The 25431-nt window shown below is 38.8% G+C and overlaps 1 protein-coding gene and 2 pseudogenes across 6 annotated transcripts in view; all 3 read left to right on the top strand.

The window, feature by feature from the left end:
• The first annotated feature begins 325 nt into the window (after positions 1 to 325).
• On the top strand, positions 326 to 11736 carry LOC147826651 (kelch-like protein 3; annotated as a pseudogene).
• Positions 11737 to 11763: 27 nt separating this feature from the next.
• On the top strand, positions 11764 to 14054 carry LOC101703161 (serine/threonine-protein kinase tousled-like 2 pseudogene; annotated as a pseudogene).
• A 4882-nt stretch (positions 14055 to 18936) lies between these two features.
• Positions 18937 to 25431, top strand: part of Slc27a6 (solute carrier family 27 member 6) — a 57431-nt gene continuing 50936 nt past the window's right edge. For 3 of the 6 annotated variants that reach the window (XM_087180564.1, XM_087180565.1, XM_087180567.1), the window contains exon 1: positions 19593 to 20237. In XM_087180564.1, coding sequence (XP_087036690.1) covers positions 19757 to 20237 — 481 coding nt within the window. In that variant the 5' untranslated portion in view covers positions 19593 to 19756. Of the gene's footprint in view, positions 20238 to 25431 lie in introns of all 6 variants that reach the window. The other 3 variants (XM_004854440.3, XR_002398181.2, XM_021266239.2) reach the window with 3 other exon arrangements.

The following is a 25431-nucleotide window of genomic DNA, read 5'->3' on the forward strand; positions in this document are numbered from 1 at the left end:
CTATCAGCAGAGGATGAATTGAATTAAATTATGATATTGCAATATAATGTTACATATGGTCATAAAGAAAATGAGGAATATTTCTGCATTTTTATAGAATACAGATATTAGGATATAATAATTGAAAAAAAGCAAGATGCAACTCACTAAACACAGTGAACTGTGTTTTGTAAGGTAAAAGAGCAAAAAATAAAAATATAATGTATTTTTTATATTTGCAAAAAGAAATATCTGAAAGATAAGTGAAAAAGGAATAAAACTTTTCACTATACACCTCTGAGTGAGGAGCAGACTAGCAAGGAGCCGAGCCACTTGGAGCTGAGCTATGCATGCCGCCATTGGTGTTGCCCCACCCCCACTGCGGGCCTCCAAGCAAGAAGCAGAGCTGCGTGGGCACCTTCAGCACCACCCCAGCCTGCCCACCCCCGCCTCTGGCCTCCTGGCTGCACTGGTACCTGCATCCATAAAGCAGAGGCACAGAGGGTCATAAAGGCCATTGTCCTGAGCTCCAGAAGATAGAGCAGAAGTGAACAACAGAAAAAGGGCCTCTCTCAGACTCCTTGATGAAAATTGAAGCCCACTGGAAAAGTTATGAGAATCTCTCCAATAAAGACATACCAGACCACCATAGTTGGTAAGTTGGAGGGATCACCACCTCCCATTGGAACCTGGACTATCTTCAGGGAAGGGCAGCTGGAACCTGTAGAACCTTGCAGAGTTCAACCCTGCAGGAGGTCAGGGAACTCAACTTTGGCCTTGTAGCCAGAAATCAGCCTGAAACTCAGGGGACTGCTGATGGCTTGCTAAGACTCATTGACTTAGACCTGCACACTGGTGCCCATGTTGTCTATTGTGACAAGAGAGACATACCCTGAAGGAGGCACTTCATTTTTATTTTTTATTTTCAAAATTATTTTTTTCTCTTATTTTTAATTTTTAAATTTAAGTTTTCATTTCTTCTACTCTTTTCAAATTTTTCTTTTTTCTTTCTTTTTCTTTTCTTTCCCTCTCTCACTCTCTCACTGCCCTACATTGTTCTTCATGTCCCTCTTTGTTCCTGTTCCTGCCCGAATTCAGATTTCTTCTTTCTTTTTATTTTCTTCATTTTCCTTCTCTCAATTGTCATTAATTTCAAAGGAAAGTGAAAACAGTTTCTAGCTTCCCTATTGCTGTTAGGCTGTTCTGTTCTTGTCTTTGTTCTTTCACTCTGTCTTTTCCTCTTGTCTTCAATGGTTTCTTAGAGTTTATGTGATCTTCCTGTTTCCTCTGGCCTCACTTCTAACCTTTTCCTATCCTTCTACCTATCTATCCCTCCCTCCCCAACTCCTTCTAAGTCCCCATCCTGAAGGGTAAAGTTGCTACATTGAAGAGTTTATTCACTATGAACATATTTTGAGCTGGTCCTCGGGTTTGATTTAATTCACATGGTTAAAGGTTATAGATTAATAACTTCCACAGATTATCATTTTCTAAGCTGTGCTTGATGGTATTGTTGTTGCTGATTGTATCACTTGGGGTAAGGTATTGTGATTGATCTAATCAGTTGTCCTTCCTGGTATAAGGAAATGAGATTGCCTCAGAGTCATTAGAAACTCAAAACCTAAAGATGAACTATATTTGGAAAACACCTCTGAGAAGTAATTCCATAAGGATTTTAAATATAAGCAACAGAGATACTTACAATAAGCAATATGAAAGTATCAACCCAGGAATTAAACCAAAGACAGTACCAACAACAAAAATAGAAATGAGAAGACATTTAAGCAAGACACAAACCCAGACTTCCACCTCACTAAAGGCAAATTCTGGGGGGGAAATGAGGTGGAAAAGTCTGATAACCACCCAGACACCCTGAAATGATAGCACAGGAAGTAAAAAAATACAGATGAGAGAAAATACCAAGGACATGGTGCTGATTTACTGCTGCCTTGCTGGGGACAGGGGTGAGTGGAAGAGAACATGGAGGAAGGGAGGAATACCAGGATTTCTAGAGCTCAGCTGCTGTGAGGGAGAAGTTTAAGCTGGTGCTGCTCCCAGCGGCCAGCTTGCTGCAGCTCATGGATGTCAGGCAAAACTTCTGTGACTTCTTGCAGTCTCAGTTGCATCCCACCAATTGCCTGGACATCTGTGCATTTGCAGATATTCACACCTGCACTGACCTTCTGCAGCAGGCCAATGGCTATGCAGCACTTTCCAGAGATGATGCTGGGGGAAGAGTTTCTCAGTCTGAGTCTGGACCAGGTGTGCAGCTTGATATCCAGCAACAAGCTGACCATTTCTTTGGAAGAGAAGGTGTTTGAAGCTGTGATTTTTATGGATCAAAGAGACCCATTTGGAGCATATGGCGAAGCTGATGGAACATGTCTGACTCCCTCTCTTGCCTAGGGACAAGAAGCTTTGATAAAAATAACAACACCTGTAAGGACTTCCTCATTGATCCTGTGAAATATCATCTGCTCCCTCTGGATCAGAGGCTGTTAATTAAGAACCTCAGGACCAAGTCTAGGACTCCAAGGAGCCTGCCCAAGGTAAGCCCCAGGCCAGTCCCTGCCATGGTGGTGACTGTGTCCTGGGAAGGAACAGGGCCTTCCACTGCCTCTCTCTCCTCCCCATGGCTGCTCTGCATCTTGGTTGCAACTACAATGCCAGAGACGAGGCTGCTCATTCCTTTCTAATCTGCTTGTACCTCTTTCTTCTGGGGCTTTCTTCCCTTAGAGTTTTCAGGTAACCTCCAGTGTCACCAGGGAGGTAGAGAAGAACCCAAAGCTCTTCCTGCTCCTGCCTTCTCATTTCACACCTTGGTTTATGCTATTTCTGTTGAAAGCAGAGGACTGTCTTCACTTGGTGACTGATGACCATGCCCATCCTAGTTCTAGGTCACCCTTTGAGCCAGAAACATTATAGTCAGGAACATTATAGTCTGGTTCCTTCCCTTACCATAGGGAGCGACACAAAGGACAGTTGGGGCTACCAGAAGGGACAAGGGGCCTTGAAGAGTCTGACAGGTAGCAAGCAGAGGGATGCAGTGGAGGAAATGAAAACTTGTGGAGAGCAGTGAGGGGAAGGAAGATTAGCATAGGATGGGACCCCATGATTGCGAGTCTGAGCTGGGTGCTGACTGCTTGGTTCTCAGGAGGGCCCCTCACCTGCCTGACCCTCACCTGCACAGTGAGGGAGGCAGTACTCGGGATCCCTAGAGTCCTTTCTGTTTTGGCATCCAGGTAAATCTTTCAAAAACCCTACCATCCTGATGTCTGTGAGGAAGGTTCCCATGAACCCAGGAAAGAATGTGAGAGGACAGAGGTGAGACATGTTGGCTCATTGAGGACACAGTTGACAGCACTAGGAAATTACTGTATTTTGGTTCTTGGTTTATCCTTCTCCTCTCTCCAGCTGGCTGCCACACTCCTTGCCTGCCACTTCCAAGAACTTTTTACAGGATAGATAAACATGTTGTTGGAGTCTAGCTGTTGTGCCTTTCTGAGGATTGCAGTTTTTTCTTTCCACTCTACTCCATGACCCTGGAGGATAGTGGTTGTGTTGTGAATAAATGTCACAAATGTCCTGGGTAATAGTAACAGCAGCCAATTTTTATTAAGTGATTATTATGTGCCAAGCATTTAGTTGAAGGTATCCCATGGATATGTTATTCAAACTCCTCCACAACCCTAAAAAGTAGAGGAGTTATTACCCTAAATCTACAAAGGAGGAAACTGAGGTTCAAAGAAGTCAAATGACTGACCTAGAGGTCAGCACCACTAATGTGGTGATACAAGCAGGGTTTGAAGTGAACCTGTTCTCTGAATCCACACCATGCACCTGCATCTGGCTGCACCTTTGAGAGCCTGAGAGTGTGTGCTTAGCTGTTTTCATCATGTTGCCCAGTGTGGTTAGAGGAAGGAGCCCTCACAGGGCAAGCTGGCTGGCCACTCAGCTTGCTGCATCCTGACAGGCCTTTTGCTTTGTTGAAACATTGCATTAATATGTATTCATATTTTTCAAAATTAAAATAAATTAGATTTCACTAATTTTAGAAATATGTACTCACTTTAAAAATATGTACTCTCCTTTAAAAGGATGCTGCAATTTAGAAATAAAGTAAAAATCACTTGAAACCCCTTCCAGGGACACAATTATTTTTCCATTTTGGTGAGTTTTCTTTCAGATAAATATATTGCCATATACTTTTTTGTAAGTAAGTAAAGATGTACACTTTTAGATAAATGAGATTATACATATTGAAATATTTTCACCCAATGAAGCATATCACCCAATGATATGCTTCAGACTGCTTTTAATGTTATCAGTGTGGTTGAAATCAACATTTAAATTGTAAAGGGTACATGGTAGTACTGTATTTAAGTGTATTTCTATACGATTATGTACTAAATTGTCCTCATTGATGTATTTTGCAGTAATTTCCATTTTTTGTATTATAAATATTTCTGTGTCAAATACTCTTTATAAAATGACATCTTGTTTTAGTTTGCATTTCTTTAATTGTGAGTGAGATTAATCTTAGTTTCATATGATAGTTGGCATTTGTATTTCTTTTTGAAGGAATTATCTGTGACTTTTGACAATTTTTCTATTGGATTGTATAGTTTTTATTAATAGTTATTGAGGGTATTTTTACATTAAAGAGGTCAGGTCTTTGCATCTGTGTATATCAAGTACTTTTTTCTTAGTTTGCAGTTTGCCTCTGAATTTGTTTATAATATTTTCTCCCCAACTGTGCCTTGTCTTTTTATTTTCTTTGTAATATCTTTGGAACAGCAGAGTTTTTACTTTGGTTTTGAAGGCATTTTTAAAATTGACAATAAAAATTGTATCTATCTAAACATATCATATACAAGAAGATGATTTGAAATATATATATAGTGAAATGACTAAATTAAACTAATTAACATATGTATTACTTCACACACTTAACTTTTTTTGGTGCAGTGAGAACATTTAAAATTTACTTTTTAAAATGATTTTCAACAATAAATATGTTGTTAACTATTTTAAAAAACACCAAAATAGATGAATGAGGCTCTAGAAAAATTCAAAACAGAAATAAATAATTTCTCAGATAACTACAGAGATGGTTAGCAGAATGAATGACATGATTAGGGACTCTAGAACAGAAACAGATAAAAAAAAAAATAGATGAGTTCATGACCATGATGGAAGCCACGAATGCCCAGTATAGTAAAGAAATGGAAACTATGAATGCCCAACATAGGAAAGAAATGGAATCCATGAAACAGACTCAAACTGATACCCACAAGATGAAAAATCCCATTGAAAGTATACACAGCAGACTGAGCCAATCTGAAGACAGAATATCAGATGTATAGAAGACAGAATGGTGGTCAATGACCATGAAAAGAGAGATCTTTTAAAAATAGTAAGGGACCATGAGAAATCAATCCAACAGCTCCTACTTGATGCAAAGAAGAATAATGTAAGACTGAGAGGAATCCATGAAAATGAAGGAGAAAGTACAAATGACATGAAAAAACTCTTCACAGAATTAATGACAGAAAACTTCCCAAGCAGGGGAAAAGAACTTGACATACAGATAAGTGAGCCATACAGGACTCCAACTGGCCATGATCAAAAAAAAAATCTACACCTAGACATGTAATAATCAAGATTCCAGACACCCAACAGAAGAACAAAATACTACAAGCAGTTAGAGAAAAGAAACAAATCACATCCAAAGGAAAGCCCACCAGAATCACAGTAGACATTTCAACACAAACCCTCCAGTCAAGGAGAGCCTGGAATAAGGTATTTCATGCCCTAAAAGAAAACAACCTCCAACCTAGATTGATGTATCCTGCAAAACTCTCTTTCAAAATTGATAGGGAAGTAAGATACTTCCATGACAAAGAACACCTGAGAAACTTCATGAATACCAAACCAGCACTCCAAACAATTCCAAACAATATCCTAGAAAAAGACAATGAAAGTCACAACTCCATGAGACTCAACAGAGCAAATCCATCAGGCAAGGCAAGAAATTAAAGGGAGAGGGGCAAAAATAAAAAAGAGCCAACAACAGGAAAATAACATGACAATGATAATTCAATACATATCAGTTATAACCATCAATGTTAATGGCCCCAATTCACCAATCAAAAGAAATAAACTGTCAGAATGGATTAAGAAGAAAAATCCAACAAAATGTTGTATACAAGAAACACACCTAGTTCAAATGAAACTCATAGCCTGAAAGTAAAAGGATAGAAAACAGTTCTCCATGTGACAGGAACCCAGAAAAAAGCAGGGGTAGCTATCTTATTTGAAGATAAACTAGATTTCAAACCCAAATTAAGTAAGACAGACAAAGAAGTTCACTACATCCTTGTAAAAGGAACAGTCCAAGTGGAAGAGATGACAATCCTAAGTATATATGCACCAAATACTAATGCCCCAAACTATATAAAACAAATATTAATGGACATGAAAAACCAAATAAGCACTAATACAATTGTAGTGGGGAACCTCAATACCCCACTGTCACAAATAGACAGATCATCTAGACAAAATTCAACAACGAAATACTAGAACTGAACCAAGCTTCTGAAAAAATGAACTTAATAGATGTCTACAGAGTTTTATACCCCAGAAAATCAGAATATATATTCTTTTCAGTTGCACATGGGTCATTCTCCAAAGTAGACCACATACTAGCTCATAGAACATGTTTAAGTAAATGTAGAGAAATTGAAGTTATCCTGTGTATATTATCAGACCATAGTGCAATTAAACTGGAGATCAATAGCATAAGAAAACACAAGAGCTTCACAAACACATGGAAATTGAATAACATTCTCCTGAACAACCAATGGGTCACAGAGGAAATTAAAGAAGAAATTAGACAGTTTTTACAAATAAATGATGATGCCAATACAACATACAGGAATCTGTGGGACACAATGAAAGCTGTTATACGTCGGAAATTCATAGCAGTGAATGCCCACACTAGGAAAACAGAGCAAGCTCAAATAAACAACCTAATGCTGAATCTTAAGCTCCGAGAAAAAGAAGAGCATAACAAACCCAAATCTCATACAAGGGAGGAAATTATAAAGATCAGAGCAGAAATCAATGAAATGGAGACTAAGAATGACACAAAAAATCAATGAATCAAAGAGTTGGTTTCTTTGAAAGAATAAATAAAATTGATAAACACTTAGCCAACCTTATCAAAAAAAGGAAAGAAAAGGCTCAGGTACATGCAATTAGGAATGAAAAAGGTGAAGTCACAACAGATCCAGCAGAAGTCCAGAGGATCATCAATATCTACTTCAAGAACCTGTACTCTAATAAAATGGAAAACACAGAAGAAATGGACAGATTTCTAGATACATATGAATTACAAAAGTTGAACAAAGAAGATATAAAAATTCTAAACACCCCAATTACAATCAGTGAAATTGAAAATGTAATTAAAACTTACCAACAAAGAAAAGCTCAGGTCCTGATGGCTTCCCTGCTGAATTCTACAAGACATTAGAGAAGAACTAGTGCCAAAACTCTTTAAACTTTTCAATGAAATTGAAAGGGAAGCAATACTTCCAAATTCATTCCTGGAAGAAAGTATTGCTTTGATTCCAAACCAGGGAAAGACCCAACCAAAAAAGAGAACTACAGGCCAATTTCCCTAATGAACATAGATGCAAAAATCCTCAACAAGATACTGGCAAACAGAATACAGAGGGTCATCAAGAAGATCATACACCCTGACCAAGTCGGATTTACCCCAGGGATGCAAGGATGGTTCAACATACATAAATCAATAAATGTAATACACTATATTAACAGAGCCAAGGACAAAAACCATATGATCATCTCAATAGATACGGAAAAGGCATTTGACAAAATCCAACACCCATTCATGATAAAAACCCTGTAGAAAATTGGAATAAATGGTTTTTATCTCAACTTGATAAAGGCTATCTATGAAAAACCAACAGCCAACATCATACTAAATAGTCAAAAGCTGAAAACTTTCACACTAAAATCAGGAACAAGACAAGGATGTCCACTATCACCACTCCTGTTCAATATAGTTTTGGAAAGATTAGCCATAGCAATTAGACAAAAGAAATAAATAAAAGGAATAAAGATAAGAAAGGAAGAAGTTCAACTGTCATTATTTGCTGACGATATGATACTTTACATAGAAGATCCAAAAAACTCTGCCAAAAGACTTCTAGAATTGGGTCGGGGATTTAGCTCAGTGGTTTCACCACCTCCTGGGCAAGCGCAATGACCCCAGTTCGATCCCCAGTACCAAAAATAAAAGACTTGTAGAATTAATTGACAGATTCAGTAGAGTAGTTGGATAAAAGGTCAACACTCAAAAATCAGTAGCCTTCTCATACACAAATAACAGACTCATTGAAAGAGAATTTAGGGAAACAATCCCTTTCACAATAGCATCCAAAAAAATGAAATACTCAGGAATCAATCTAACAAAGGAAGCAAAAGACCTCTACATTGAGAACTACATCACTCTGAAAAAAGAGATCAAAGAGGATAAAAGAAAATGGAAAGACATCCCCTGTTCCTGGGTAGGAAGGACCAATATAGTGAAAATTGTCATATTTCCAAAACTGCTATACAGGTTCAATGCAATCCTGATTGAAATCCCAACAGCATATTTCACAGAACTAGAGAAAACAATCCAAAAGTTCATCTGGAACCAGAAGAGACCTAGAATAACAAAAGCAATTCTAGACAATAGAGTCATGGTAGGGGCTATCACAAATCCCAACTTGAAACTGTACTACAAAGCCACTGTGATAAAAACAGCATGGTACTGGCAAAGAAACAGACCCAAGGATCAGTGGAATACATTAGAAGATGCAGAAACAACTCCAGACACACTCAGCTACCTGATCTTTGATAAAGGAGCCAACCATCCTCATTGGCGGAAAGATAGCCTCTTTAATAAATGTTGTTGGAAAAACTGGATTTCAACTTGCCAAAGATTAAAGCTAGATCCCTACCTCTCACCATACAATAAACTAAAATTTAAGTGGATTAAAAATCTAAATACTAAAACAGAAACACTAAACTTGCTGGAAGACAAGTTATGTAGAACTCTGGAAGATATTGGGATGGGAAAGGACTTTATGAACAAATCCTCAGTAGCATGGGAACTACCACAAAGAATCAACAACTGGGATCTCATCTGATGAAAATCTTCTGCACTGCAAGAGAAACCACCAACAGAGCTAAGAGACAACCTATAATGTGGGAAAAAACTTTTACCAGCTGTTCCTCAAACAAAGGTCTACTATCTGGAACAGATAAAGAACTAAAAAAAAAATCAGAGCCCCCCAAATATAAAGACCCAATTCAAAAATGGGCATCTGAAATGAACAGACATTTCTCAGACAAAGAAATAAAAGCAATAAATAAACATATGAAAAAATGTTCAACATCACTGGTCATTAGAGAGATGCAAATGAAAACAATGCTGAGATTCCACCTCACCCCAGAAAGAATGGCTGCTATCAAAAAATCAACCAATAACAAATGCTGGCGGGGTTGTGGGGAGAAGGGAACGCTTCTTCATTGTTGGTGGGAGTACAGACTGGTGCAACCACTGTGGAAATCATTATGGAGATACCTCAAAAAACTAGGATTAGAAGTCCCATTTGACCCAGCTATTCCTCTGCTGGGTATCTTCTCAAAGAATTAAAGGAATCATACCACAGTGATATATGCTCACCCATGTTTATAGCAGCACAGTTTGTAATAGCTCAAACCTGAAAACAGCCCAACTGCTCATCAACTGGAGACTGAATAAAGAAGATGTGGATTTTTTTTTTAAATAAAATGTAGTACTACTCATCCATAAAGAACGAGAAACTAGAGACATTTATAGCTAAGTGGATGCACATTGAGGCCATACTCTTTTTGTTGTTGTTTTTTTGGTTTGTTTGTTTGGTTTATTTGGTACTGGGGATTGAACTCAGGTCCTTGCGCTTTCCGGGCAGATGGCAGAATCACTGAGCTAAATCCCCAGCCAGAGGCCATACTCTTAAGTGAAATAAATATGACACACATGTAAATGCTGAATAGTTTCTCTGGTGTGAAAAACTAAAAGTGTAAATAAGGATAAAAATGTATAATTGATATTGTGAAATAGGAAGAAAAGGTCCAAAGGAGTAGGGGAAGTGGGAGGGGTAGGGGAAAGGGAAGAAGGGAAAAGAAAAAATATGAGAAAAGGAAAAAAATGGAAACCAAGTCTTTATAAATAGGGAAGGGTGGAGGGAGTGAAGGGAAGGCAGGGGGATGGGGAAAAAATAAGAACCTAGATATATCATGTAAAGGTACAAGATCCCAATGATGAATGTAACTGTATTTTATACCTAAAATGTACCGATAAACTTAATGGAAAAAAACTTTTCACTATAAATGTAAAGGATGAAAACTAGTATTTCTAAATATATGATCTTTGTATATTACTCTAATTTTAAATATACTATTTTTATATTTAAAATATAACATTTAGTTTAAAGCAAGACAAAATTATTGTCAATAAAGAGGTTGTTGCACAAATTCATCACTTGAATTTGGCTACTGAGGAGAAAGAATGAAGCATTTTTGATATTTACTCATGCAAACTCTATTTCGGAATTACCACACAGCCCTTGTCAAGGAGAGAAAAATCTTCTTTAGAAAAAGATAGATGGTAATGTAGAAGTAATGGCAGAATTAAGGAATTATTTTTTCATCCTTATAAAATAATTCAGATGAGGAATAAATAAATAAATAAATAAATAATTGAGTGAAAGATTGATAGAAACTGAATATTGATAGAGGATCAAAGCACCACTTGCTTGTATATCTGAAGTAGCATATCACAAGGAGGAAAATGAAACCAGACATTATTAGCTCCTGAAACTAGAAGTAAATTCTTATCATCTTCAACAGTGTAATCTTGTCTAATTCACAACCACCAGATAATATGTTTAGTCTAATATAATATAACATAAATACTTCACATCACCTATGTATTATTCTTGCAAAATATTCTTCAACCTGAGGTACTCATGTTTTTGGGTCAAATAATCAGTTTATGTGAAATAATTGTACAAAACAACATGTAATAGGAGCATTTAGACCAGTGCAGAAGATGGGGGTATGCCATAAGGCTGCCTGCCTCTTCAACGAGTGAATTTTCAGAAGAAAGTTATAACAAGGACTATTGTAATTTCAAAAGAACATATTTTAGGCCTTGAATTCATTCTTATTTAGACAAACAAGCTCTAAAAAACCATTTGAGAATAATTAAGTATGGAACAAATATTAAAAGAAGCATTAGAAAATTTCTAATTTACTTGATGTGATTATGCTATTGTTACTAGGTAGTGAGACATCCTTTTTGAAAGAGTTGCATCATGGAATATTTAGAGGAGAAATGTCATGCCTGTAATTTATTGAAAATATATTAGGAGGCCCAACCTCCTGGCCCTGCCTGGGGCCTCCTGCGCCTCCCTTGGCCTTTGTCCAGCGCCAGGAGACCAGTCCCGCGCCCCCCGCGGCCGCCTGGGCCCTGGCCCGCGTCAGGCGCCTGGCTCTGTACGCGAGTCCGGGGATCAGCGGCCTGGGCGGCCTGCCTCCCCCGCCCGCCCTCTCGTGGAGCCCGGCGCGGGCGACGGCTGCCCGGGCGGGGTTTGCGGAGCTCAAGAGTGGCCCCGGCTCCGCCCCGGGTCTGCCTAGGGGGGAGAGCGGAGCGGCGGGGGCAGAAATGATGGAAGAATTGTATAGCCTGGACCCACGTTGGCAGGAATTATTAGAGGCCAGGTTTACTGGAGTTGGAGTTAGTAAGGGGCCACTCAGTAGTGAGTCTTCCAACCAGAGTTTGTGCAGCGTGGGATCCTTGAGTGATAAAGAAGTGGAGACTACTGAGAAAAAGCAGAATAACCAGCGAAATCGGAAAAGCTGAACCATATGAAACTAGCCAAGGGAAAGGCACTCCTAGGGGACATAAAATTAGTGATTACTTTGAGTTTGCTGGGGGAAGCGGGCCAGGAACCAGCCCTGGCAGAAGTGTTCCACCAGTTGCACGATCCTCACTGCAACATTCCTTACCCAATCCCTTACCGAGGCGGCCAGTACAGCAACCCCTCTATGGTTTAGATGGCAGGGCTGTGAAGGAGGCGTCGGAGGAGCAATCTGCTCTACCAACCCTCATGTCAGTGATGCTAGCAAAACCTCGACTTGATACAGAGCAGTTAGCACAAAGAGGAGCTGGCCTCTGCTTTACTTTTGTATCAGCTCAACAAAACAGTCCCTCTTCTATGGGATCTGGCAACACAGAGCATTCCTGCAGCTCCCAAAAGCAGATCTCCATCCAGCACAGACAGACCAAGTCTGACTTCACAATAGAAAAAATATCTGCACTAGAAAATAGTAAGAATTCTGACTTAGAAAAGAAGGAAGGAAGAATAGATGATTTATTAAGAGCCAACTGTGACTTAAGATGGCAAATTGACGAACAGCAAAAGATGCTAGAGAAATACAAAGAACGATTAAAATAGGTGTGTCACAATGAGCAAGAAACTCCTTATAGAAAAGTCAAAACAAGAGAAGATGGCATGTAGAGATGAGAGTATGCAGGACTAATTGAGACTGGGCCACTTTACTACTGTCCGACATGGGGCCTCCTCTACTGAACAATGGACAGATGGTTATGCTTTCCAGAATCCTATCAAGCAACAAGAAAGGATAAATTCACAGAGGGAAGAGATAGAAAGACAACGGAAAATGTTAGCCAAGAGGAAGCCTCCTGCCATGGGTCAGGCCCCTCCAACAACCAATGAGCAGAAACAGCAGAAAAGCAAGACCAATGGAGCTGAAAATGAAACGTTAACATTAGCAGAATACCATGAACAAGAAGAAATTTTCAAACTCAGATTAGGCCATCTGAAAAAGGAGGAAGCAGAGATCCAGGCTGAGCTGGAAAGGCTAGAAAGGGTTAGAAATTTACATATCAGGGAACTAAAAAAGGATACATAATGAAGATAATTCACAATTTAAAGATCATCCAACCCTCAATGACAGATACTTGTTGTTACATCTTTTGGGTAGAGGAGGTTTCAGTGACATTTACAAAGCATTTGATCTAACAGAGCAAAGATATGTAGCTGTGAAAATTCACCAGTTAAACAAAAACTGGAGAGATGAGAAGGAGAATTACCACAAGCATGCATGTAGGGAATACCGTATTCACAAAGAATTAGATCATCCCAGAATAGTTAAGCTGTATGAGTACTTTTCACTGGACACTGACTCGTTTTGTACAGTATTAGAGTACTGTGAGGGAAATGATCTGGACTTCTACCTGAAACAGCACAAATTAATGTGGGAAAAAGAAGCCCGATCCATTATCATGCAGATTGTGAATGCTTTAAAGTACTTAGATGAAATAAAACCTCCCATCATACACTATGACCTCAAACCAGGTAATATTCTTTTAGTAAATGGTACAGCGTGTGGAGAAATAAAAATTACAGATTTTGGTCTTTCCAAGATCATGGATGATGATAGCTACAATTCAGTGGATGGCATGGAGCTAACATCACAAGGTGCTGGTACTTATTGGTACTTACCACCAGAGTGTTTTGTGGTTGGGAAAGAACCACCAAAGATCTCAAATAAAGTGGATGTCTGGTCAGTGGGTGTAATCTTCTACCAGTGTCTTTATGGAAGAAAGCCTTTTGGCCACAGCCAGTCCCAGCAGGACATTCTACAAGAGAATACTATTCTTAAAGCTACTGAAGTGCAGTTCCTGCCAAAGCCAGTTGTAACACCTGAAGCAAAGGCGTTTATCCGGCAATGCTTGGCCTACCGAAAGGAGGACCGCATTGATGTCCAGCAGTTGGCCTGTGACCCCTACTTGCTGCCTCACATTCGAAAGTCGGTCTCCACAAGTAGCCCTGCTGGAGCTGCTATTGCATCAACCTCTGGGACATCCAATAACAGTTCTTCAAATTGAAACCTATTCCAAGGCCACAGACTGTTCAACACATGAAGTGACAAGTGGCATTCAGCAGGGGGTTTGGAACATAGCGAATCCAAATGGATCTCATGAAACCTGTACCAGGTGTTTTTATTTTCTTGCTTTTTTTCCATCCATAGAACATGACAGCATCGATTCTCATTGAAGGAGAAACCTTGGGCAGCTCTGGCCAGGCCTCATAGGAAAAGGCCCCTAGCAATGTTCCAGCATCAAGGGCCACTGTGTGGCTGCTCTGAGTGAGGAAAAAAATTAAAAAGAAAAACTGGTTCCATGTACTGTGAACTTGAAAACTTGCAGACTCAGGGGGGTCCCTTATGCAATGCTTCAGATGAAGAATGTGGACTTGAAAATACAGACTGGGCTAGTTCAGTGTCTATATTTAAACTTGTTCTTTTCTTTTAATAAAGTTTAGGTAACATCTCCTGAAAAGCTTGTAGCACAAAGGCTCAGCTGGGGATGGTGTTTGACTTCAGAGGGAAAAAGTTGGTATTGCCCGTTAAAGGCACTAGAGTTAGTGTTTTATCCCTAAATAATTTCAATTTTTAAAGATATGCAGCTTCCCTCTCCCCTTTTTTATTTTTGAAGGAATACTTTTGGTCATAAAGTGAAACCCGTATTAGCAAGTATGTGGCGATGTTCATTCCAATCAGATGCAGCTTTCTCCTCCGTCTGGTCTCCTGCTTGCAACTGCTTCCCTCATCTCAGTGGGGTAAAAAGGGAGTGGGAGTACCAAGATGTGTGGATTTTTGCCATTGGACAAAGAATGAGGTTAGAAGACCACAGCTTGGAGTCTCTCTAGGTTTTCAACTATTTCTTCACAATTTGAACACTTGACGGTTATCCCTTTTAATTTATTTGAAGTGCTATTTTTTTAAATAAAGGTTCATCTGTCAAAAAAAAAAAGAAAATATATTAGGGGAAAATAGATGAAAGAAATTGGGCATAATGTTAATCATTAAATTTAGATGATGAATATATGGTGAAGTTGGTCAGGATTTCATTGTTTCTACTGGTATGCATGTTTGAAATTTTTGATTTAATAAAAAGCTTAAAAATAAAATTGGAACAAAGAAATACAATTGCCATGACTTCCTTGGCTTCCCAATCACCAGGAGAGAATAAGAAAACCCAGAAAAGTGACGTTGAATCCATAATAAAAAGCCACAAGCTGGAATTGGCACTCATGGCAGGTCTGGACCACCCACTACCCAAGGAAAAATTATGATAATGAAGTCACTGGAAAAGCTTTTAAAAAATTAAATGTCGTGAATTTGCAGAAGACTCCATCTCATATTAAGATAGGATACATGGCACACTCTGTATATTCAAATTCCCACACACCATCCCATATTTTAAATTTTAGACATTGTTACGCACATGCAGGAATGAGGTTTATGGAACAATTTACTGCAACATTTGGAGAATTGTGGATTCTTAGTACAGGTTACCAAAAAGATTCTTTGATTTAGCTTTCTAATTATCAAATGGCCTGCCTCCATTTAGCAGGCTTGTAAAGTAGAAAAGAAGCTTCTCTGAGGACTCAGTCAAAGGTAAAAGCTTTACATAAACATCTTTTCCAAAGAGTCAGTTTTATCAACACTGAGGAAAGGGAGATGGTCATAGCTAGAAGTGTCTGGATAAGAGAAAGCTATTTTCAAATACTATGAATAAAATACATGTGTAAGATATCTTCTTGTTAGGATATTGACCAGCATAAATTTCTAGGTAGAGTTTGTAATTAGAATGAAAAATGATATTTAAATATTTAATTTGTTTGGGAGTTGCTCCAGAGACTATTATTATGGGATCACTTACTTGATGCTATAAAATTTTTATATTTTAAGAAGTGTTTGATGTGTCCAAGGCATGTAGTAATGTTAATAACTCCTAACTCTCTAATAGCATTCCTCATCTTTAATGTTGAGTTTGTTTCATGAGTCTTCTTGTGGAATAATATTCTGAGCAATTATTATGCATTAATATAAATATACTTTAGATTATAGGAAGATTAAGCTTCCCATCAAAACCCAAGTTGATATCAGAGTAAAAATTGAGCAGGACTGTTTCTGGGTAGAATTATAAAGCAGATAAGTCCTGCATTCAGCACTCTTATCTCTATTTTTTTTCCTTTAAAATGTAGTCATAAAGGAAGATAGAACACTTGTCCCCTTGTCTTTGTGGGAGGGCAGGAAACTTACTGCTTTGAGAGTGCTTTGCTCCAGATTGTAAAACCACCTCCTGTCATGAAGATAGGAGAAACTTTAATTTTCCTTTGAGTATGACCCATTAGAAAGCAGATGGCCTCTGATCCCTTGCCAAGATTGTCCATAGGAGGAATCCTTCTTCTTTCTATAATGGTCTACCTTGGTACTCTTGCCATTCTGTTGTAGGTGCTAGTAGGAAATGTAGCCTTGGCTTACATACAGATAAAAACAGAAGGTCAGCAATCCTTACAGATCCCAGGTTAGGAGAATTAAACTGAGCATTCTTACGGGCTCCTAGTCCATATTATTTACTTCTCCATGCCAGTTCACGGAGCACTTCCTTCATGGTTCCTGTGGGCATTTTGGGAGGGGAAATTTAGAAGACCTCCTCCTTTAGAGCCATCCAACTCTTTCACTCATTCTGCTCCACCTCTATCCATTTTTCCCAGCTGTAGTCAATGTAGATGGAGTTTTTGTCCCACAGAGGGTACTCACTGTGACATTTTGCAACATATCATCTTTTGAGATCATTCTAAATCTTTTGCTTCTTACCCAGCTTCCTGTAACCCAAATGGTGACTGCTGTAGAACTGCATCAGAAGACTTCTGGAAAAAAATATTCTGACAGAAAAAAAAATCAGAATTCTATAGTTGCCACAGCAAAATCCCATGACATGAGTCAGTGTCCATCATATGATGTCATCTGTTCAGTATTACTTTGATTTACACACTGAATAACTGAAGGATTAAAAGTGGATTGGAGGAAAAATCAAGGTAGAAATGAGAAAGGGGTTGAGGAAAGCATATATAGATTGAAAATGAACTTCCTTTTTGCATCCATTTATATTTAGTCACAATTTTTTCTCAAACAGTAGTGTATTAAAAAAAATTGAAAAAAATCTACTCTTCCTAATTGGAAACCCTAATATAACAGTGTACCTGATCAAAAGTCATGCTCACACAAACGTCTAAACTATTCAGATGTGCTTATTTCTCCTTGTTTTAGTTAAATGACTGATTTATTCACTTGCTGCCTCTCCCTTGTTAAAAAAAATAGTTATTGTAGCTAAAAAGTATATCCATTTTATTTATCTTCCTTTGGTAATACTAAAAGAGAGTGAAAAATTTCTGGACAACATGGGAACACACTCAAGGACTGGTATGGGAATGCACACAGTAATGTTAACTGCCCCAAGGTTTGCACTGATTCATGTTTCTATGGTGAGATTTCAGCTTTAAATTGGTTTGGGCCTACATAATCAACAGCAACATGTGCTTGCAGTTCTTTCCAATAAATTAAGCTGTCTGTCAAGTATGGCGTCAAATATAATATAAACTTATTTATATATCTATAATTATAAAAATCAGTTCCACACCTTGGGATGGTGTTAAACAGTTAAAGATAAGAAAACTAGTATAGCATAATGAGTTTTTCATAAAGTTATTTTTACTCATTTTAAAATGAGTGGTATTATATTCCATTCTTTTTAATGTTGAAATAAATTATTCCCTTTTTGAAGAAATAGTGACAGTAGATGATAACTGTGTATTTTATGTTTTTAACTTAGCAAACCTATATTTCCTTTCCTGTATTTTTTCCACTGGAGTAAGACAGATTTTACTCATTTTGGGTAACCAAACATCTGAGACTAACTGTTCTATATTCTATTTTGTGATGAAAATGTTTTTTAATAGATTACTGAATAAGACCAGAGTTGGAAAGAAAACCAAACAATTTCAAAGATACTTTTCAAGTTGCAAAATACTTGATACAAATACTTTTGTTAAACAAGGTATTTCTGAATTGAAAAGATCAGAGCTTCTGAGTAAAATTAGAAAGCATCTTTAAGAGTCTATATTAATTTAGGGCTCATCACTGTGACTTCGAAGTAATCAGGATAATAAACCAGAACCTGTTCTTTAGAGCTAACCATTCATTTTTTCTTTGGGAACTGGAGGTCAGCTAGAAGGCAGCTACAGACCATAAGATGTGTAGCCTGACAGTGTGAGGTACTGTTTATTTCAATAAATGTAATTAAGTTTTTATGTACACTTAAAAGTGGAGAGCTGTGATGATGATGTTTGCTAGGAAAAAACATGTAAATAACTGCCTCTTAGTGTTTTATCTTTAGAAAAGTGTCATCTTTGTATTGAATTTTATTCTATTTATTTGCCTTTTGACTATTCCAAGCCCCCTGTAGGAACTTTAGTTTTAAGTTTTGACACTTCTCTACATTTTCTGAAAAGATAGAAAATAGACAACGTTTTGTAATTTTTGTTTTGCTTTTTGAATACGGATCTTAATATAGACTTAGGTTTTCAAATCAAGTTTTGGGGAAAACTTTTGTAAAAAGTACCGTGTAGGCACTCTTAAAAACAAGTTCCAATATCAATGTAAACCCCAACCTGTTTTAAAAGGTATTCATTGGAGAAGAAAAAAATGTAATATTCCATGAACAGAGTGCGAATCTTCCTTTCTCACAGAATACCATTCTTGCGGTGTCCAAGTTAGAATATTTTTGTGCCCCCACCCCCCCGCACCCAGTATGGTAGTTTTGTGTGTTTATTTGGCCACCCCCTGGCTTGGTTCCCATGACTTGCTGATTGTTTGAATGAGCTCTTGTGCAACAAACACTCTTCCACCTTATCAGTCTGACCCAGTTCCAGCAGCCCTGTTCCCCTTACTCCCAAGCGTGCTCCGGAGCTTGGCTTGCCCTGCATGGGACAATCCTGCTTTCCTCCAGAAGCTTCCTTACGACCCTGGGCTGGCTGCCCAGATAGGGGCTTGGTGAGAGCGCCCCGGCTCTTCCAGCGGGCTCGCTGCCACGGCTGGAGTTGGCGGGGAGCTGGGAGGCAGGAGATGAGCAGTCGACACCCCAGCCGGGTCCCAGGAGAGCCACGCCGGCCAAGGACGCTTGAAGGGCTGTGGCTGAGGCGGGCGCTTGGCGGGGCAGGGCGCTCACCGGAGCTCCAGTGCCCCGGGCCGGCAAAGGGGGCGCTGCACAGCCCCGGGACCCCAGGAGGCGCGGCGGGAGCCCCGACGTGGCGGCTGCGGGTGGAGACAGGAAGCCGATGCGTTTCTCAGTCCGGGCTAGAATTCAGCCTCTGAGTCAGTCGCTAGAAAGAGTGTGGCGGGAGAGGAAGCATCTGGCCCGGAGCTGCTCCCCAGGAGGGTCCTGGGGTTTACTTAAGAGTCTAGAGGCCCTCGGGAAGGACCAGCTTGCCCGCTAGAGAGCTGGAAAGTGCTGGAGGACATAGCAGGAGCCATTCTCCAGGGTGGGAGGCGCCAGGGGAGTACACTCCCAGCCCCTGTGGGAGGCAGTCTGCGGCCAGCCTTGCTCTCAGCGTTCTTTGGGGCCACATAACCGGGTGCAAACTTCGATGCTGTTTCTCAGGATCCCTCTAGAAAGGCTGGCACAGAAGGCAGGTGCCCGCCCTGCGCAGTGAGGCTGCAGCCCTAGAGGAGAGGGACCCTGGTGGAGCTGGGGTCAGGGCTCTCCTGCCCTGTGGCTCCCATGCTCCTGTCATGGCTAACTGGACTAGGGGCTGGAGTGATCTTCCTGCACTTGCTACAGAAACTTCTCTTCCCTTACTTCTGGGACGATTTCTGGTTCCTGCTGAAGGTGGTACGCTATGGGATTAAAATGGAGATGGACAAACGAAGAGGGCACCTGGACACCGTGCTGGAGAAATTCCTGAGACAGGCAGAGAGGCGACCCCGGAAAGCGTTCATCATCCACGAGGGAGACATCTACACCTATCAGGACGTGGACAGAAGGAGTAACAGAGTGGCTCACGTCTTCCTAAACCATTCCTCCCTGAGAAAGGGGGACGTCGTGGCTTTGCTGATGAGCAACGAGCCCGACTTTGTGCACGTGTGGTTTGGCCTGGCGAAGCTGGGCTGCGTGGTGGCCTTCCTCAACTCCAACGTGCTCTCCAACTCCCTCCTGCACTGTGTCCGCACCTGCCAGCCCAGGGCCCTAGTGGTGGGCGCAGGTAGAGTACCGGGTGTGGTTGGCTTATGCAGAATGAGAAAAGACTTCTTTTCCCGTCGTATTTCTTATGTAGAATCGTTCATAACATGCTTTTGGGTGTGTGATGAAGAGTGAATATTAAGGATGGAGAATAGTTTTACAGTTCTATGACCAGTAGTTTAACGTGTCCCAGCCCCCTTTAACCCTGGATCTTTTGTAGGTTAGTAGTATCAAGATAATTTCAGAAAACTTTTACAAAATCTCTGCTTCCTACCATTTGGAGAGGGGGACGATTTCCCTGCTATTGGTACCACCAGTCACTGTGAGAATACAGATAGAGAAAACTTGGTCAATTCTACGTTGTATCAGCTCTATCAGGTGTTTGATGAGTACAAAAGTAATCTTGACTTCAATGTGGAATACCTACATTCCATTCCTCTAATAGTAATACTATCGAGGAGGGTTGCACTTTCAGCAAAGATGCTTTTACTCTGAAGTACATAAATTCTAATCTTCATATCAGCTCTTTCTTTTCTTTTCTTTTTTTTTTTCCTGACTGCAAGCTAGGATTTGCCAGAGCGAGGCTGGGCTCTCACTTGCCCAGTGGGCGGACTCTTGGCACTATTGCAAATGAAATAGGCAGTATACAGAAAAGAGTGACTCTGCTCTGCTATAACTTTTATTAGTTCTCATTGTCCTTCCAGCTCAACTTGTGGCCTGATAGAGTGATGAAATATTTGCTCTCAAGCACTGACTATACCTTTTTTAGAGCTATAGGAAGAAAAGCAAGAAAGTGTCCCTTGACTATTGCTAATTCATGTTTTCACTTCTATCTTTGAAGATTGAACTTCTCACTTTGGAAACAGGCTAATGAGTATATTTAACTTTCAGTGATTTGTAGCTTTAAGTAGAATAAATGAGAATTTTGGTAATATAGTAAAACAATATTTGCCAGTGAATGCAAATGTAAATGCAGTAGGAAAAAATGGTCAAAGTTCATTTGGGGATACACTCTTATATTTTATCCCATTTCTCACAGTATTATTCAGCCCAATTAGATTGCTGAGTTTTTATGGTAAATGTAAAACCCAAATTATGCTAAAAATGATAAAACTTAAATTTCCTTTAGAAGAGCAAACTAACATGTCTCAGAGTATCCCTGGAAAGATTTCTGTGGCTGTGATGTTGAGGCCAATCTGAGAAGCATCCTAAAATCCAAGGAATTCCTTTTAAAGCGCCTTGAACTGGTTACCTCTCAAAATGGAGATTTCAGACTTTGCTGTTGTCTGAATTATTGCTTAATTGGGTCTGAATAGTTCTGTAGTTCTTTTGTGCCAGCTTTAGCTGTGCTTGCCAATAATTAATTGCATTATTTGCTTGGGTTTTTTTAACAGCAACAGCCAGTTGTGTTTTTTTTTAATTCTGGAGTTTTAAGCCAAAACTATTTAACAAATTTATTCAGTAAATACATAGCCTGAAAAGTCAAGTTAAAATCATATTAATGATTCTTTTTATTTCCACAACATAAATTACATGCATTTTTCAAGAATGGGACAATTTTATTTTGATTAATAAATAAGATTTGTGTGTAGGGGTTACTGGGGATTGAGCCCAAGACCTTTACACTGAGCTATGTCCTCAATCTTTTTTTAAAAGTATATATATTTTTTCTTTTGAGACAGGGTCTCACTAAGTTTCCTAGGTATGTCTCAAATGTGTGATCCTTAAGAGCTAGGATTACAGAGCAGGCCTGGCTCGAACTTCTTAGATCCATTTTAGATATATCTGATGAAGATGTACTAGGAAATCATTGTCTCCCCAAGGATAGTGTATTAATATTGAAAGAGGAGTCAAGTGGTTGAGATAGAGAAAAACCAGAAGGATCTAAATTTAACATGTGGTTTGCTACTTCTTATTTGGTAATACTACCTTTAGTTTAGGATTCTATATTTCTGTGCCACTCTACTAAGGTGTAAAATGGTTATCATATCATTTACTTCACAGGATAATTCTCACGATTAAATAACAGTAGCTTTTGTAAAGTGGCTGAGTGCCTGGTGTATACTAACTAGACCCTTAGTAAATTAAAGTAACTGCTATTATGATTATAAAGTCATCCTGAAGCTTTTGATAAGGGATCTCATTTTGCAGCTGGCATCTAATTTGGTGATAGCTATAGGAAAACTAGTATATACTTAATTTGAAATAAAACCTTGAGCACATTATGATTTAGAAAAATTATACTCTTCATCAGTAATATAGAACTAGTTTTAGACAGGTTTTATAGGCCAGGCCAGATAATGTCCTTGATAATAGGTGAAGTGTTCATCATTGCATGGTAACAGGTGACTGTCTTCAGGACTAAGCAAAGGAAAAGCATCAGCTAAGCCACCAGGCAAATGTTATTCTCATTAGTGTCATTAATAAAACTGTCAGCAGTTGCCATTTACTGGTTAACTATGAAGAAGTTTGACTATGAGTAAGACATTCTCAAGTACAGTGCCACAGTATGGAAAATGAAATGTAAATACATTAAGTAATTTGTCTAAGGTAACTCAACTTAGTAGGTTGCAGAACCTGAACTCCAAACCTGCCTTCTGATTTCTCCTGTACTATATGATCCAATTGTTTTTGAGACCATTAATACCATTGTAATAGAATTATGAGAAAAATATGCATTCAGGTTATATGAAAACATTTAAATAAAATTTGCTGGTATTGCCGGGGATTTAGCTCAGTTATTCTGCTGCCTGCCTCTCAAGCACAAAGTCCCAAGTTGGATCCTCAGTACAAAAATTTAAAAAAATTGCCTATATTAAGACATCAGTTTTTTTATACACAGATAATTAGAAAATATCAAAATGTTTACAAAATTATTATTCTTTTAGTCGGAAGACTCACAAATATTTGCAAAGAAGTCTTATATCTGTGTCTCTAGTTGTGATGTGGTTCCACATTTCCCTGGGAAATTTAATCACTTATTGAATATTAAAGTTTTATAGCTCAAACCTAGTTTTACTCCCAGTTTTTCAACTCTGATAATGCTAATATTCCCTGCTGCCAGGATTATCATGTACCAATCCATGATTTTCTCTTCAATTAAAACAAACAAAAAAAAGTTAGGATGTTTGTATATCATTTTAAAATTATATATAATTATCTCTATATTATTTGACATGTTTATCCATAATAATGATGATGATAGTAAATAACCCGATCCATTTCAAAATAACTTGTAGATTACAAGCTACTTTGACATTTTTTTTGTGGTCCTCACCATGGTCATGAGAATTTATATATTAACCTTATTTTAAGCATGAGGGAAGAACAGTTACAGTGGGCAAGTAATTTACTGAAGCTCACGAATCTAGGCCAGCCATTGTGGGACTGGAGTCCAGATTTTTTTGTGCTAAATCTAAAAAGCCATCTGAACTGACCTTTGTCTTGTTCTTTTTTCTCTTATTCATTTCCTCATCTCCGTCTTCTGCCTTCCCCACATTTGTACTTTTCTTTCTCATCTTCTGTCTATCCTCCTCCCTTCTCTCTGTCTCTTTTCCATGGAGTCCTCTTGCCTCGGGTGTGCTGAGTGACCCAATTAAATCCTAATGTCCCTTAACCAATTGGCAAACCGATATTAGTGTATCCATGAAGAATAGTTTAAGAACGAGGTTGTAAGCTCTTTGGGGTGAAGAAGTTTACTTCATTCATTACCAAATCCTCAGGATTTAGCACAAAGCAGATGTTCAATAAATATTTATTATTTGGATGAATTAATGGATGAATAATTGAGTAAAAACTACAAGGTACATGTGAGCAGTTGGTAAGTTTTAATTGACTTCTATAACTTTGCTAACACATTTTACACTCCCTTCTCAATTTGGTAACTGGTTTTCAGGGTATAGATATGGCCAGGATTTCTTTGTTGTGTTATTTGTAATCAATGTTGCTAAACAATGGATGACAAATGCTTTAGATGTAAAAGTCATCTACATGATTTCAGATTTACCTACGTGCATATTTTCTTTTCCCTCCTTTCTCAATGCATCACATAATAATCATTATAATCAATAACTAAACTTTATAGATTCTTATTACCCTAATTTTTTTATTTTATATTTTTCAACACTGGGGATTGAATCCAGTGTTGCAGTGAGCTACATTCCTGATACTTTTAAAAGATTTTTTTTTTTTTTTTGAGACAGGGTCTTAGTAAGTCACTAAGTTGCCCAGGCTGGGCTAGAACTTGTGATCCTCCTCCCACAGGCTCCTAGAAGGCTGGGATTACAGATGTGTGTCACTGCATCTTACTAGATTTGATAATATTTTATGTCTCAACTTACTTTAGGGATTTTAGGTTTCTCTTCACAAGAAATAAAACCTTCTATTTTCTCTATACACACAGTAATGCATGAAGCTGTTACTTTTCATGAGCCATTGCACTCTGACTGCAGCAGGCCAAATGTTGTGGTTAACAATAGGGCCATTGTAATCTCCAAATTTCTTTCAGCCATAAAGACAACAGCATTTTAAACATCAAGAGGAAAGGTTGGAAAAATAAAGATAATTTAAGTTTTATAGAAAGTAATATGCATTGAGATACATAAAATAAATGCCTCTTGTGAACTTTTTATTACCTTATCCATGGATTACAATATCCTTCATATATCTGTTTCACAGCATTTAATAATTTTTACTTGTATTTATTAGAATGGGAGTTTTGCATTTTTTCCATCTTAGGTCAATCAAGGATTACTTCTGCTCTAAAAGAAAACAATTGATTTTACCGACTGAATAACAGTATGATCACAAGACTAAATAAAGAACTGAGTACAGCAGAAGGACTCAGACCTAGGACCTATGACTGGAAAAAGTTAGAACTATTTAACAAATTGCATTGAGAAAACTGATTTTGTAAATAATTATAGCAAAAAATATAGGTCTTACGGTTTGGATCCAGTATGTCCCCCTGGGGCCTCAAGCCCTCCTAGGTGGAGCTTTTAGAAGGTAAATGAATCATGGAGGCTTATTGCTGACTTGCTGTTAGGAGGTGGGGATCTGGTCAGAAGAGGCAGGGCATCAGGGCCGTGGCCCTGAAGGCTAAATCTCCTTCCCTGGCTCCTCCATTCTGCCTCTGCTTCCTGGTCACCAGGACTTCAGCAGCTTTTCTCTGCCAGACCCCTTCACTATTCCTTCTTGCATTGAAGCCATCCAGCTAT

Source organism: Heterocephalus glaber, unplaced genomic scaffold (assembly GCF_053883595.1).
Source record: "Heterocephalus glaber isolate CG9 unplaced genomic scaffold, H.glaber_assembly_v1.0 deba00001463, whole genome shotgun sequence".
NCBI classification, from domain to species: Eukaryota; Metazoa; Chordata; class Mammalia; order Rodentia; family Bathyergidae; genus Heterocephalus; species Heterocephalus glaber.